Consider the following 16,374-nt stretch of genomic DNA (forward strand, 5'->3'; position numbering starts at 1 on the left):
AGTGTTGAAAGATTTTGTGGGACCACTGTCAACTGTTCTAAAAGTTTAAACTATTAAATTAATGCGTGCTTTATTATTTATATATTCTATCAAGTGTACTAACACATCATCTCCTTTAAATAAAACCTAAAAATGTGCTTGTAATGAAATCCCTAAAAAATGGATTATTTTTTTCGAGTGGATTTCTTATTAGCTCGCACCAGTCTATCCTCTCCATCATATGAGCTCTTTTTTGCGAACTCTAGTTCCCACTCTCCGTCATTCTAGAACATGCATTTCTTAATCTAGGATTAAGTACTTAAGTTTGAAAAGTTGTGTGTTAAGTAGAAGTGACAATTGTTCTTTCGCACATTCAAGATTGAGAAGGACTCTAGTGAAGCAAGAGTCTTCATTGAGGTCTTAGATGATTGATAAATACACTTGAAAAGGACCTCCTTTGTCTTGTTATTATTGTCAACCATCTCGAGCGCTAGACACGGAAAATGGCAGACAGTATCGTACAAAATGATTTTCATCGATTCTGAATCTTACGTAATCACGTGCCCTTCTTTTTAAACCATATCCATCTTTGTTTGAATATGGGATTGCGATGGCATGCATATTGAGATAAAGTTATGCACACGTCTGTCTTGTCTGAAAAACTTCAAACTATTGGATGGATGGGGGAGTATCTGTACCAATGTAAAATCTCATTATGACTCCGTAATTCAGTCATATGGAGAAATGATATGTTTGCATCAACCAACCAAACTCATCCCCTTTCATAAGCTTTTTGGGGAGTGCAATGTGGGCTTGTGTGGTGATAAGGGATTGTGTTTGCAAGAAGAGAATAGGGCTCGATGATTGCACAATTGGAAATTAATATTCTACCCTATCGAATATGCAACTAGGTATATAGACCAAATCAGCAGAAAAAACCAAGTGAACCTATCGAAAAGCATGCCATAGATCCTAAAGTGGGAAGACTTTGCTGCATGTATACCCGGTTCAAAGATTGGATGATTATGTCTATAATTTAGTTTGGAACGACCTATGCTAGCTATAATTATCAGGTTCGTTTGTACGGAAACTTTTTGCCCTTTATGCTCTCTCTCTCTCTCTCTCTCCACAGATCCCACCAACAGAAAACCGCATGCGTCGGTATGAATGTGCTCAAACAGAGCCGATTTCATTTATGGGAGTTCACTCCAATAGCACCACGCACACACTAAAGCAGCGTCACTCTCTGTGAAGTGACGAGAGAGACATAGATACTAATTCAAGAATCGGATTTACAGATTCATTGTAATGAAATATGCGTGAACTCACTTTTTGAAAAGTTAAGATTTTTCTGTAAAATCAATTTCACAAATCCACCTCGAAAGTAATGAGAGAGACAAATACTAATTCAAGGATCGGATTTACAGATTCATTGTAATGAAATATGCGTGAACCCACTTCTTGAAAAGTTCGGATTTTTCTATAAACCAACTTTATAATCAATTCGGAGACAAGTCTTTATATTCAGAATAGTTAAGAATCCCGGAGAGCGAGAGAGCGCTGCTGAGTTAAACCTAAGAAGAGAGTTAAGACATACAATGATTAGGATGCTAATGGAGGGCGATTGTCTTTAATCTGGTTTTGGGTGCGAAGTGCCGAACCATATGTAATGTACGCTGCAACAGATTCCACTGGTGGATTGGATTGGTTGAGAAAACAAGGAAAAATGCGTTAAGAGAAGTGGGGAATTTTGGGTCAAAAAAGAAGTGGGGAATTTTGGGTCATCGGATGATTGGCTCGCCAATCCATTATTCATCCTCTTACACGCGTCCGCCCGTAGCGTCCCTCGCTGTTGTCGCTTGCAGGCCAAGCAGCATCGCGCAAGGCGAGTATGAAGGACAGATACAGACGTGGCCGTACCGCACAGAGAGAGAGAGAGAGAGAGAGAGAGAGAGAGAGAGAGAGAGAGTCGCCACTTCATGTCCTTCCCCGTCATCATTCCGTTTTGATTCTGATTCCAATTCCCCATTTCTTGTTCGACAATTCCATGGAGATCCCACCATTCATTCTCTCCTTTCAATCTCCTCTTCCCATTTCCCCCCTCTCCGTTGCTGATTCATTTGGCTTTCTCAAACTTAAAATCTTGGGACATATTTGATATTTGGAGTAGACGAGATTAAGAACTTAAAAGATAAGTCATTTTTTGTTGTTTATACACCTCAATAAAGGCATGACTATATGAAATTAGCCATAAAAACTACAATGGGATTGATAATAATTATTCTATGTTAAAGTTGAGCTGCGTGAATTCCCTTTCTTTGATGGAATCTATCGTTTCCTAGTGAATTTAGGTCAGTTGTATGAGAGCTGTGAAAGTTGATAAAGGAATGACATTCTTTTGTAGAAACAATGATATGGCAAAATGAACCGAGCTATAGCTCAAACTAGCTTTTAGACTAAACCGAGTAATTTCGCTCTTGGCCTTTTTTCCCTTATGTTGAGCAAGACATATAGCCTTGACCCAAAAAAGTCGGGCCCAACTAGGTCAAGCCAGGTCAAATGTTCCCGTTAGTTCTATCCCGCTCAATCGGTTTATACTCCTATTTAAGTTCAAAAAGTAGGGGCCTAGAAGACATAAAATATTCGAGACGGGAATAAAATGAAATTACTCATAGACAAAGAATCAACAAGACAACCATACTTTTCAAGACCGACGAGTAGTTTGCAATCTGAAAGTTCACTCCCCAAATCCCTATATCTAGAAAAATTAAAAACCTTAAGGCTGAGAAAAGATGCCAATTTTATGAAACTTCTTATCCGGTGGGAGGAGGTGGGGGCCTTTTCGTCCTTCCACACTTAAACCCCCATTTAAACCCCTCTCTCCTCCTTCCTTCCATCCTCTCTCTCTCTCTCTTCCCTTCTTCTCCTCCTCCTCCTCCTCCTCCTCCTCCTCCTTCTTCCATCTCCTCCTCCTCCTCTGCAAGCCCAAAGCAGTCAGCCGTCAGAATCCAACTGCAGAAATTAATGGCGGACTCCTACAACTTCTACGATTTCCTCAGCCACACCTCTCCCTCCTCCAAGCCACCTTCGAAGCACCCCGGCCACCACCACCACCCCCTCCACAGCAGCAAGCAGCCGAAGCACCCGCACCCGCACCCGCACCCGCACCCCTTCGTTTACCCCCCTCCTCCGCCGCCGTCCCAGCCTCCTTCCCCGCCGTCCCAGCCCCCGAGGGTCTTCTCCTGCCTCTACTGCTCCCGCAAGTTCGTCACCTCCCAGGCCCTGGGCGGCCACCAGAACGCCCACAAGAGGGAGCGCGCCGCCGCCCGCGGCCACCAGCAGCTCCTCGTCGACCCCGCCCCGGCCCGCGCAATGCCGTCGCCGCCGCCGCCCGCGCTTCTCCCGACGCCCCCTCCCCCCGCCTGGCTCGACCCTCTCCAGGCCGTCCCCGGCCACCGCCCCGCCCTTCACGGGTTCGTGGAGGTGAGCCCGCCAATGGACTACGCCGGCGAGGAGGATGACGACGAAGACGATGTCGACGACGACAGAGTAAACCTCGATCTCTCTCTGCATCTATAAGAAAAAAAAGCGGGGTCCTTTCTTCTTTCTTTCCTTTAAACGACTTCAGGACGTTCTGGGTTTTTGCTTTTTGCTTCTTCTTCTTTTTTCTTTTTTTTTTTCTTTCGGTTGGAGTTGGGAGTGTGTTTAGCATGTGGCAGACATGGGTTTGACATATCTGAGCTGACTGTTGATGGAACTCATTCCACTTGATGATACTCTCGAATAGGAAATGTCGATCAAGTTGATGAAGACGGTTTATTTCTTCCCTCTCTCTTTTTTTGGAATTTCTGAGGCATCCCATCGGTTTTTTCAGCCACTAAAAATGCTGAAAAAGAACCAGAAAACGAAAGTAATGGCGTGAGTGGTCTGATGTGGAAATGCCTCTTAACGCATACCGTGTAAGAGTTCAACGCTTCGCGTGGGTGTCGATTACCTTCGTTTTCGTACGCACGTTTCGTTTCTTCCTCTTCTTCTTATTATTTCTTTTCTCAATGATTTCAAGAACTTCAGTGTTTCCTTCTTTCGTTTCTGATAACGACGGCAACCAGAGAGTTGCAGTTCGCGTTACGGGGGAGCCCACTGAATCTGCAGGTACCTGCAGAGGCCGAGCATCAACCTTAAAAGTTGAAGCTCCTCCGCAGTTTCTGCAGGTTTCTGCAGAGAAGTTTGCAGGGGCTCTCTGCGGGAACGAGCCCCTGGCTATCTTCAAGTGCTTCATCGAGCATTAAAAACTTGGAATGAATGTATAAGCTGAAGATCGATCTCGTTTCTGCATGTTCGCATTTTCACTTCCCGACGGTTTAGGTAGCATTTCTTTGCTTGAAATTTGCCCGGTTTATGCATGGCCGGAAGATAAAAGAAGACAAATTTTTCAAAAGAGAAATCTTGCTTTCCCTTGAGGAAGGACATCTGATATTATATATAATATTCGTGATTTTGGCACTAGCATCCGTCACGTCCTTGTCACTAGGTTTTCCTTCTGTCAAACGTGATGAGCTCATTATTACTTGCACTATCTAAATTTGTCGCGTTACGATGTGTCGATCTTGGCACAATTTGACCGCACCGAAAAAAGTGTGGTCGCATGAATTTCAGGGTATCAGGTATTTCCCACGATCTCAGACTGTTGCTGCTTTCCAATGATCGAAATTATCCAACCCCACAAGAAGTCGTGCTAAATCGAAACGACGAAGAACAGATGAAGGACTCTTCCTAGAGTATATATAAGGATTTTGGAGTGTCTATCTAGTTAATATAGCATACTCCGAAGATTTCTATATATGTACATTCGCGAAATTGAGTGAATTAGTGGCCATTTCTCTATAAGTAAATTCTTCTTTGTTCATGAAAATCAGCTACTTGCGACAAAGTATTGGTTTTTTCTTTAACTTTTTTGCCCAAAACCAACCTTAGTTTGTTATTAATGAAAAACCTGCGCTTTTTGCAATGACGATAATTTTCTCATGGTTTTAATTTTCACAACAAGGGATTTTTTTTTCAGTCATCTTCTCATCTTGTTTTTATTGATGGTACGATAAAATTATTTCTTTGATCAAGCACTATCGTGTTAATCATGCACATGAAATTGTTAATTTCTTTGATCAAGCACTATCGTGTTAATCATGCACATGAAATTGTTTTTGCAGCCAGATCGAGAGAATATGAAACATTTGATTTCCCCCCATTCCATTTACATGGTTATTTTCTTTGACATATTAAAGCAATAAAGCATTGTAAACGGCATCGTTCGTGCGCAAAATGCCTAGCTATTTCCGTTGGCCAAAGCAGATCTACTGAATTTGCTAATTTTGATAAATAAAGCAACGTGTGAAATTGAACCAATTTTCATCCTGATTTTATGATTAAAAAAAGGGTCAGTTGTACGTTTCTTTCTGTTGAAGCGCATAAAAAGAGAAGGGAGCCTTTTCTAATTATTTTAGTTAGGTAATACAGTTAATTGAATAGTATAATTAGTCAAAGTCCATCGCTGAAATATCCTAAATGAAAAGATTATCCCATTTGCTATTATGAAAGGAAAGAAAAAGAAAAGAAAACTAGAGGATGGAGAGGAAAGAGGAGTTGGGCCGAGTCAAATGACAACTTAGGCTCGTCATTCATGAATCATAATGTCGATTCCACCATTTAAGTGGATCCTCAATCACATCGACACATATTAACATGGGATAGCATCAAAACCTTTGCTTTTTAGTTTCAAAGATTACGGAAAAGAAGTGAGAAATCTGACATGACCGAAGAAATTACTAACCAGGCACCTTCTATTTTTCTACCACTAGTTACATGTTTTTATGAGTATTTTGGAGATAGAAAATAAATAGACATGATCATGGTGTTTGGTGGCCCACAAGTTTGGATAAGACTAATTTGCCCTTATCCCGGCCCGGCCCAACCAGGTTGAGCCGGGCTCAAAGGATTACAAAATTTTTCTTTTTGCTATGATCAAAGTTGAGTGACAAGTTAAACCGCCTTGTGGTTGGAAATCATTCGATAACCATCTCTATGAACAAAGAAGAAAACTCAAGATTCAATTCTTTGAATTTTGTTTGTTCAGTTTGGTCTTCTTACTTTATTTTGTTTGATTCTCTAACTCTCTGGGTTTGTGTGATTTGGCCATCAAAGTTTTATTTTGTGTAATTAAGTCATTCAATTTTCTTTATTTGTGCAATCAAATACCCTCAATCAACCATCCTGACGAAATCGCCATAGTAATTAATGATGTGGCATTGCTTATGCAATAGAAAATGACATAATGCTGATTCGGTGTCAAATGAGCATAAATCAAACAAGAAAAACAAGGAAAATAGGGATCTTAAATTTGACACCATTAGTTACAGTGGGTAAGCGAAGCAATTGATTGTACGAATCAAGAAAGTTAAATGACTTGATTGCATAAAGTAAAACTTACAAAATCGTATCATGCGAATTCAAGAAGTTAAAGGGCTTGATTGCGCAAAATAAAACTGAAGGGGCACAAATGCCGAAATTATAGAGGACTAAATCTGTAAGCAGCCATATCGAGTGCGGTGGACCAAAGTTTTGAAATTCTATAAAGGACACGATCATCAATAGCAAGAGGAAGGAGAAGATCCAACAAGCACCATTCTTAGTATCATAAACTTGTAACATGACTATGTTAATAGTCAACCAGTCCCCTGATATACAAAGGTGTCGCATAACAACATAGTCCCAAGTACAAAAACCAAACCAAACTGAACGGTCTATTTTCAGATTACTTTCTTGCTTTCTTGGCTATTTTCAGTATACGTATAGGTTTAAGATTGATAAGGGGGCTGTCTGGAGAAGATTACTCGAGCCGATTCTTCACAATCTGACCGGTCTTGAAATAGGCCTTTTCGCAACAGATTATTTGCTTGATGCAATGCGTTGCTCTCCTCAAGTAATCTGTCAGCTCCTCTAAAACTGTCATGGGCTGTGAGTAACAAGGAACGCTCCCAGTTTCAGTCAGTCATTCGAGCCGTGTCCTCAAGATTCGATCTCGTCTTCGTAATCTTTGAGGTGTTCTTTGAGGGTCTGGCTTTCGATCTCCCACTTTCTACAGTCCCAGGCGGGATCGATCTCGGGTAATTCGTAGTCATCCGGTCTCAAAGACAACTGAAACTCGGGCAGATCAGGCAGTGTCTGTAGAGCCCTGTGACACCAAAATAGAAAGAGTTCTCTGGAAATTATGACAAGAATCGCTCAAAGCTGTGCATCAATCAGGTAAGCAAATATGATGATCGACATAAGAGAGACGTACTAAGAAAAGTCCTTACTTTTCTTGTTCTAAAAGGTATCCGTACGTTTGAGATTTCCTTGATGCAACTTCAGGGATCTTCTGATACAAGTATTTCATGATGCCCCAAAGCGGAGGGATCCTATTGCCAAGGGAAAAGAGGAGCCAAACGATGATGAAACGACTCAAGAGAATAAGGAAAATTGATATAGGGACTAAGGCAGCATCGCCAAAAACCAACCTAGAGACAGGATCCGCAAGGCAAAAGCTTAGGCATGCCTTCTTGCTTTCTGCTAGGAGTTCTTCAGCGGCCAGAAAGCAGCACACGGCAGTAACATGACAGGACGGTTCGTTTCCCTTGTCAAAGATTAGTCCATGGTAGTAATAAGCGGCGGCCTGATGATTTTCACAGCAATTAGACTCTGTACTGCTGCTGAATTGACACAGACCGAAGTTCTTTATTTTGAATCGAAACGAATGAAAATACACAGAATTAGGAACCTTTGCTTCGAGGTACTTCCATTTGATGAACTGCAGTTGCTTCTTTCCATACCCGTGACTAAGGTCGCACTCAGACAAGCAGGTATGAGCCTAATGAACAGAGGAGAGACGTCAGTCATAATCAAAATAAAGCCGAACGGCTTTTCTGCATAGCCCCACACGAATAAACTGAGAAACTTTTTGTTGTGAAATCAAAAGGTCTAATATTAGTACGACAAAACCATGTGGGGCTTCAAATAATTTTCGTCAATCCAAAGTCGAAATGAGGCGGAGAGAGTTCTCACCGACCTGACTAAAATAGGTTAATTGCTCGCACGCCAACCTCCTCTTGACCGACAAGCTGGCCTTTTGGCTCTCAACAGCCAATCCCAATTGAATTTCAGTTCCCTGAATATGTTAATACAGTAAATGCGCAGAGCAATTCATGAGCACCACTAAATTATCTATCTGCATTTGTGCTTTAAAGCATCCTATGATTACCGATTTTTCTTTGAATATCGCCATCTTTAATTACACAGCAAAGAGCCTGTACTATAATTTATTCACCTGAACCCATCCCAGTTCTGGGATTTGTAATATAACATATATACCTGTCCTAGAGCTTGAATATATGTAGCCTCCAGTACACCGCCCTGCAAATCTTTTGGCAGTCTTTCCCTATCAATGAAGATAGCCCCAAAACATCATGTAGGTATTGTGCCTCGAAGACATAAAATCTGAGATTTGGGTTAAGTCGCATACTTTAGCTCGGGCGGGATGCATATTAGTACCTCCCTTAAGCAAAAGTCCAAGTAACCCGACGCCTTCAATAACAAGTCGACCGCATCCCTCTTGCAGTCTGATAACAAAAGCATCCATCAGGAACTAGTAAAGATAGAATGGACGTCGGTTATAGCTGCGTGGGCGAGAAACCGAATCCCATACCTGCGGAAACGGTCCTAACTTCAGAGCCAGAATGATCCTTGGGGATCATCAGCGAATTCGCCTCGGATAGCGTCACCATGGCCATCATGTGAATGACGGACAATAATTCAAACCAGGCGCTCGCCACGGAGGCTTCCTGCTCATCAAATTTCAACCCCACTCATCACTCGCAACTCACAAGACAGAAATTTGAAGGTTGTGTAGTCTACATAAGCTTCTTACTTGCCGTCCATCGCCAAGGTTTTTCCACTTAAATTCCACCGACTCCTCGAGACTCTGTTCTGCAAATCAAACCCATAATTGAGTCGTAAAGAGGGAACCCTGGCAGCATTCACATGCAAAAGGGAGGGAGCAATTTCAATAGTCCAAACCTTTCTTCGTCAGCCCAATCACAAGAGTCAAGTACTCCTCTAGAGCTCGTGTCAATTCATTCGCGGCGGATCCATCTAATTTAGCAGAAAAAAGAAAACAGAAATCTTTCACTCTTCGCAAATGCTACGAAAATGAAATTTTTTACTGGCTACAATCTCTGACACTGGAACAGAATAGTCAGTCATGGTATTACTCTTTTGATTGGAGTCTAAAATTCCGAATCCAACTAAAACTCAACCCTTTTCCCACTTCCTCATCAATCAAACAATGCCAAAACTTTCAGAAGGTGTTGTAATCAGTAGCTATTTCTAAGAGCACTAACCAGTGTCCTCTGCTAGTAAAAGAATCTGATTCCGCAGCGCCGATAACCTGTCAACGAGATCCCGCGGAACTAGTCCTTTGAGAGCCCTTTGAAGATTGGATTGGACCGGCACTCGCATTGAAGGGACGAACACGGCGATTTCCGGGATGCTCAACTTCTTCTTCCTCCCAGCCAAGCAAACAGAAGCAGTGCAACCCATTGTTCCTGCAGCGCTCGCGCTCCAGTATCCTAAGCAAAATCAATCATCTAAGCCCGACCCTTTTAATTCCATCACTCAACAGCATTGACTTGAAAAAGATTTGCCCTTTCTTTTCCTGAAGAACTAGATTTTATGGACCCGTGACGGCGCAATTTTAAATGGCAAGGGCACATGAAGCGAGTGAGAAGCCTGACTACGCAAAATCCAAGCGGCCTCCATATTTATGGTTGAAGCATTAAATAAGAGGTAAAAACGAACAAACATCTTTCACCATGCGTTATGATCATCTGAGCGAAGCAAAATGACAGAAAAGAAAACAAGAAGCAAGCAAGAAAGAAAAGGAAAAATAATAGTAAATGACAGCAGAGGATCTTGAAATTGTCTTACTGACAACAGAGTGGAGAGAGGACAGAGATGGCAGTGAAGCTTCCAGGTTGCATTATAAGAGTGGAAACCTGCATCACATAAGGCACAGAGAGAGAGAGAGAGAGAGAGAGAGAGAGAGAGGCTCAGGGATCGAGAGGCATCTCACATGGCGGAGAAGTCGGAACCTGAAACAAGGTCTACATGCCAAATTTGTTTAAAGGCAACTCGTTGAAACTTCAATCAATCAGCTGCTGTACCATTACCGCTTCTTTGGCCATTTTTTTATCCAGGTGACAACTCAACTCAACATCGGTCGCTTTTTTTAAATCCTTTTTACTGTGAATCTGAAACGAGTAGCGAGAATACCATCTCCGCTTGCTCATCCAAGTTGGTTTCTTGATTTGATTTTTCTTTTCTTTCTTTTCTTTCTTGGGGTTCTTGAAAGGTGAGCTGTGACTTCTGTAGTAAGCATGTGGAAGACGGGAAAGATTTTAAAGAGGGACCATCCTTGGCTAGTGGGCTGGAGTGATGGGTCGCGCGACAAGTGGCGCCGGGGGATTGGTTGACTGGTCTCCGCTTTCTCCCATGAAATCTGGGCCCTTGATTCCCCCATATCGCTTTTGCCGATTCACCTCTTCGAGTGTACTCTTTCCGGTTTTTTTGACCATCTTCGAGCGTGCTCTTTCACTGCATTTTAGTCCTCGGGGTGGACTATTATCAATGTGCACTGAACGAGAGAAAGCGTTCGATGAAGTCAATATGTCGACGGGATTGTATTTGGACCATCAAATCTGATGAAAGTCACGTGAATTTTACATCAGGATTCAATTTAGTCTATTTTCTATGCTCATATCATGATTTTTCTGGCTACAAATACATAAATGGATAGCATAAATGAAAAAACAAGCGTGTTTAGCTTTTTTATTGCAGCATAATTACCACTTGAATTTAATCTCGAAATGAGTAATTGTTTGTTTTCCTCGGTCAAGATTGGTGCCTGAATCACTTACATACGTGCAATCTCTAGAGTCATTTTCACATGCATGGTCTTATTTGCATGCATGATGCATTGAATCGAAAGATAGCAATTAGTCAAACGTAAGTAAATCAAGAAATGAGTTGAAATTGCACATTCATGACTCCTAATCGATAATTGGATTTGATCCTAAGATTACATAAAGTATCTAAAAGCAGTTTTTTTTTTTTTTTTTTTTAAACATAGGCATACACATATTTAAGTAAATAAATGCTAAAGAGGAGTTATTTTTACAATGTGTGATAAAAGATTAACATATTTTAATATTGAATACATGCTCAGCATAATAAAATTTATTGGTAGGCCTTACTTTTTTTATAATGTATCCCGTTTAGACATAAAAAGGAAAGCTTATGTGCCGCGCATCCTTTATAGTTAAAAAATTGCGATTTCTAAATATAATTTATATTGTGCGAAACTATCAAAATATAGTGTAGGTCAAGAACCACCTCTTCGATGGGTCAAAGAACAATGAACTGTTGAATCGTATCGAATCGATTCGTACCAATACTAATCGAGAATGGGTCGATGATGATAATCACTATTATAAGCCTAACCTGCAAATTAAGGGCAATCAAGGCGAAGGAAGAGAGAGCAAGAAGATGCATCGTGCAGTTGGAAGCCCATCTGTGCACGTGAAGCATCTTAAATGCATCCGGATCTTTGCCCTAAGGTGAGAGAGAGAGTAGATTCGTTTCCACAATTACTTTTGGAAGAAATTTTATTTTTGTCAACCTTAAACAAAAATTGTTTTTTACACTTAATGTTATTTTCTACCTAGCCTACACTCATAAATAAAATTCTCTCATGTAAGATTTACGCTTTTTTTATTTTTTATAATTTGGTCGGAGCAAGGTTCTTGTTTGACTAATTGAGAATAAACTGATACTTATAAAGTGGGTGGATATTCGATTTGGAATCGGGCTTTGATTTAATTTTTGAGTACCTAAAAGTTCTAAAACATATTAACGTGATGGCTGTAAAATCGTTGAAAATGATTTGCATTTAGAAATTAGAAAGATGAATATATTTTGGCGAGAAAATCAAATTCGGCCTTGTGTTCCGGCTTTTGACGAATAGAACATATTTGAAGCCATCGAGGCAGAATAAAATTAAAAGCTCCTTTAAGAGATTTTATTCTGCCTTTTATTTCGGAAAATCAGAAGTCAACCAATCATTTTCGGTTAATGGCGAATTTCGATCTCCACGACGCCGAAAGGCCAGCAGATCAAAGCCTCACGTGGCTTGAATATGCACAAATAAAAATGTATATACGTGTATATCAAGTTTCACGTAAGGTGAGACCATTTGAAAATCTCCTTTTTAACGTGCGCTGGACTTCTACATGCATTATAAATTTGTCTTTCAAGCCCATGAGCTAGTCTCGCTAACTCTTTAAAACTTTGATCCGAATTTATCACTTGTCGAAATCTCGCTGACTTGCTAAATTTATTACTAATTAGAAAAAAAGGTCTCTAGGTTGGGATAAGTCCTACATTGCCTGCCCGTGCACAAAGCGTGGCTGTATATATGTTTGGTTCTGTGGAAGGTGAGGGCGTCTGGGCCTGTATCTAGGCACTTCATCTATATCCCTCGATCCTGGGAACTAGACTTACTGATTTTGTAAGCTTCTTACTGACTTCAACTCATAAATATAATTACCAAGAGTAAGCTGTTTATTGGGAGAATTATCAAGAAAATTCTAAACATATTATATGAACATCAATTCAGTCCTAAACATTTTAATTTGTCCAATTTAGTTATAAACATTTTGACAATTTGATAATTTATTCATTTTGATCAATTTTGGTTGAAAATTATTAAAGTGAATGTCAACTATCTTACATAACACAATCGGTGTTATGGGCAATTTTTGCAATTTTTTAATTTAATATTTTAATATTTTTTCCTTTTCTTTAATTTTCTTTTCTTTTTGCAACAAGTGCATTACAAATCCTAAAATTTATCGTGAATGTATAATTAAATCCTAAATTTTTTAAAAGTGCAATCAATTCCTTTTGTAAACACTGTCAATTTGACTAACGACAAATATTGATGTGACATTTTTAATTAATTTCTCTCTCTTACTTGTCATTTTTAATTATTTTTCTTCTTTTAATCTTATTTAAATTAAATTAAAAACTAAGAAAAGGCCAAAATTTTATTTGAAAAAATAAATAAAAATTGGAAAAAAGAAAAACATATGCAGGGCTCTCTTACAGGACCCTACTGCCACCAACGCCCATCGTTGGATCTGCTGGTGAAGGTTGTAGACCCTAGGTGATGCCAACCATTGCTTGGTGTCGGCAACCCTCACTAAGTTGATGTGAGGCCTTGTCGAGCCAAAGTGAGGGTTGACGAGGCTCGCCTAGATTTGGATTGAGGGCATCCAATTCTAAGTGAAGTTGGCTTTGCCTGGCCTAGCAAGGTTAGTTCCCCCTCACCGAGAATTGGGGAGGGTTGCTAGCCTAAGGTGAGAGTTGATGTCGCCCAAATTTGGGTACCCAGTTCAAGGCAAGCCTCCTCAACCCTTGCTTGGGGCCGGCAAGGGCTAGGCCAAGCCAACCTCCCTCACCCAGGGTTGACAATGGGCGGCAGTGGTGGGACCCCATTGGAGAGGCCCCTGTCTTTGTTTTTATTTTTTTCCAAGTTTTTTTAAAACAAAATTTGACCCTTTTTGAGTTTTTATATTAATTTAAATAAGATTTAGAGAAGAAAATAATATAAGTTGACAACTAGGAAAGATAAACTAATTAAAAATGTCACGTCAGCATTTTCCGTTATTTAAATTAACGGTGTTAACGGAAGGACTGAATTACACAAATTTGATAAGTTTTAAAACTTGATTGCACTTTTTAAAATTTTGAGACTTAATTACACTTTTGCAACAAGTCTTATGTCTTTTAGTGAACTTGTCCCTTTCTTTTTTTCTCCTTCTTCCTCCATTGATCACCAAACCTTAAGAAAAAAGCCAGTGGTTAGCCACAAGCAAGGGTCCACAAGGGGCAACTTCACTAGTCTTGGGCTAGGCTTGCTCTTGCTAGATTCGACGAGATTTTCAGCGACCAATAGAGGAAGAAGAAAAAAGAAAATAAATTAAAAGAAAATAAATTGAATTTTTTAATTAATATAAAGATTGACTACATTGGCGTCAGTTGCACCCATAGAATGAACACCGTTAACGTCAATGATTTCCAGTGAAAATTGGCTAGAAAAACTAAGTTTATGATCAAATTAGCCAAATTAAAAGTTTTGTGATTGAATGGCATTCGAACAGTAGATTTAAAACATCTTCGGTAATTTTCCGACTATTGTCACTTATCAACAAAAGAGATTTTAATTGACTTTAAAAAACCGATTTTAGTTAGGTCATATCAAGTGTCCCTCAAAACACTTATTACGCATTTGTAATTAGAAATAATCTAATTTTCAAAATAATTATTACATATATCAATAGATGGAACATTACATAGTTTCTTCACTTTGTTGTTTATGAAATACTCTAGCGCACTCGCTTAAAATATTCCCTTTTAACTTTACTCGAGAATGTTCCTTTTTCCCTTAATTTTAAGGGTGTGACAAACTTCGACAGGACAAACTTATGAAGAGAATCCCAATCCGACAAAGCATAAACATGAATAACTTGTAAACGACACGGCTTTACAAATTTTGACCCCGTTAGTCATGCTAATCATTTTCATAATATTGGACCAAACTTTGACTTTTTTTGCAATGCCATGAAAACTAACGCCAGCATAATGGCACGATGGAAAAGCAATTACTGCAGTCCCTTCACAAAATCAATTAAAAGCCAAAGGTTTTGTTTTGTTTTTTTTTTTTTTTTTTTTATGTCATATTTAATAGCCGAAGGTTTCTTCGGTAAATTTATCTTATTTTCCTTCCAGCTTGAACTGTTATGTACGGAGAATTGTGGTTCTAATGTACAAAATTCCTGAAAACAAATTAGTGGGCTGATACTTTTGACTTTTTTTCTATCATTGTTGCAAGTTGCACAAGAATGAACCAAATTCAACTGCTGGCCATTGCCATATTTGTAGCCTTCAGAATTAAGAGGGGCATACCAATCTGGAGGGATAAGTAGTCGTGCAATAATTCCCTCTCTTTTATCTCTATGGAGAATATATTCGAATCATTAAATCTTCGAAAAAATAGGAGGGAGAGAAAATCAGGTGCAAATTGGATCTGATCTTTATTCTCTGGTTGGCTATATAAATGATGCAGGAGTCCGAGACCATAGACCGACAGAGAGAGAGCTAGGGTTTAATTGGGAAGAGAGGCCTCAACATGAAGATAAGAGTCTCAGTTTGCTAGCCAAGGATGATTAGCCTGCTCCAATGAGAGAAATGTTGCCAAAAAAATTGCAAGATCTTTTTGGAAATGTTTTCGGGCTTCGTTGCGGGCTGTCTCCTTCGGCTAGCTAGACAGGCTCTTCTCTTTCATGTTAGGCTCCATCTTCCCCGACAGTAATAGAGGTTTCATCGATATGGTTACGAGATTGTTCGTCGAGGAAAACGGTTTATCGAGGAATGGATTGTTCTTCTAAGGAAAAGATGTTCAATTGAAAAGGATGAGCTTCATTTGGCGGTCGGTGATGACTCGGCTTCTATAGCAATGAGATCATCAAGGTCGGTCTGGAAAACCCGATGCCCGTTTCGAGGTACGGTATTTTTTGCTAAGTTGCCAATCTCTTGTCGTCCATGCTAGACCCCGTTTTAATTTTTCTTTCTCCTATGGTCCCCAAATGGGATTTTGAAACTACCTTGTATATATGTCGTTGGGGCAACGATGTTCATTTCAGCACCAAATTAAGGATTTTGTAAGCTACATCGATGTTGATGGATCGACTGAAGTAAACTAACGAATCCTTCTTTTCATAAGCTTTCCCGATTTACCAGTTCCCATGTTGATGCTTTCATTGAATTTTAGAACTCCTAAAAGATTACATGACGAATTCCCCTCTCTCTCTCTCTCTCTCTCTCTCTCTCTCTCTCTCTCCCCCAGCTATTCATGATAATGTGAAATAATTTTTTCTTTAAAAAATGGGGAAACATAAGCAGTATATGACTCTTTCCTTATGGCGAAACCATCTTCAAGATTTAGCAGTTTCGACTTCCCGACCCCTGATCTTCAGGGATTTACAAAGCCCCCGAACCCGAACAGGAAATGATGGGAAACGATGGTTTTCTGAAAAAGGGGAAATCGGATCACCTTCCAGTCTGAGCATAACTTAGCCCCTCTAAAAGTTCCAGCAAGCGTAGCTTATGTACTTTACATGATTACCTCTTGGATTCCATCGCCTGTGATCTCATCATCTGACTAAGAAAAATATAATATAACAAACA

The 16,374-nt window shown here is 39.9% G+C and overlaps 2 protein-coding genes across 3 annotated transcripts; one reads left to right on the plus strand and one right to left on the minus strand.

Moving 5' to 3' along the window:
* The first annotated feature begins 3,003 nt into the window (after positions 1-3,003).
* LOC104417324 (cyclin-K-like) lies at positions 3,004-4,268 on the plus strand. Its single transcript, XM_010028623.2, has 2 exons — positions 3,004-3,528; positions 4,089-4,268. The coding sequence occupies exons 1-2, from the start codon at positions 3,004-3,006 to the stop codon at positions 4,266-4,268; spliced, it is 705 nt and encodes a 234-aa protein (XP_010026925.2).
* A 2,369-nt stretch (positions 4,269-6,637) lies between these two features.
* Positions 6,638-10,397, minus strand: LOC104414725 (BRO1 domain-containing protein BROX homolog). Of its 2 annotated transcripts, none has more exons than XM_010025887.3 (12): positions 10,001-10,397; positions 9,411-9,638; positions 9,088-9,162; positions 8,939-8,997; positions 8,717-8,852; positions 8,534-8,630; positions 8,383-8,449; positions 8,081-8,179; positions 7,793-7,882; positions 7,533-7,687; positions 7,332-7,433; positions 6,638-7,207 (listed from the first exon to the last, which is right to left on the minus strand). In XM_010025887.3, exons 2-12 carry the CDS (start codon positions 9,607-9,609, stop codon positions 7,042-7,044), a joined length of 1,245 nt encoding a protein of 414 aa, XP_010024189.2. In that variant the 5' UTR covers positions 9,610-9,638; positions 10,001-10,397; the 3' UTR covers positions 6,638-7,041. The 2 variants fall into 2 exon arrangements, with proteins under 2 accessions (XP_010024189.2, XP_010024188.2); XM_010025886.3 differs by having other exon boundaries at positions 9,997-10,397.
* Between the last annotated feature and the right edge of the window lie 5,977 nt (positions 10,398-16,374).

Source organism: Eucalyptus grandis, chromosome 8, assembly GCF_016545825.1.
Source record: "Eucalyptus grandis isolate ANBG69807.140 chromosome 8, ASM1654582v1, whole genome shotgun sequence".
Taxonomy (NCBI): domain Eukaryota; kingdom Viridiplantae; phylum Streptophyta; class Magnoliopsida; order Myrtales; family Myrtaceae; genus Eucalyptus; species Eucalyptus grandis.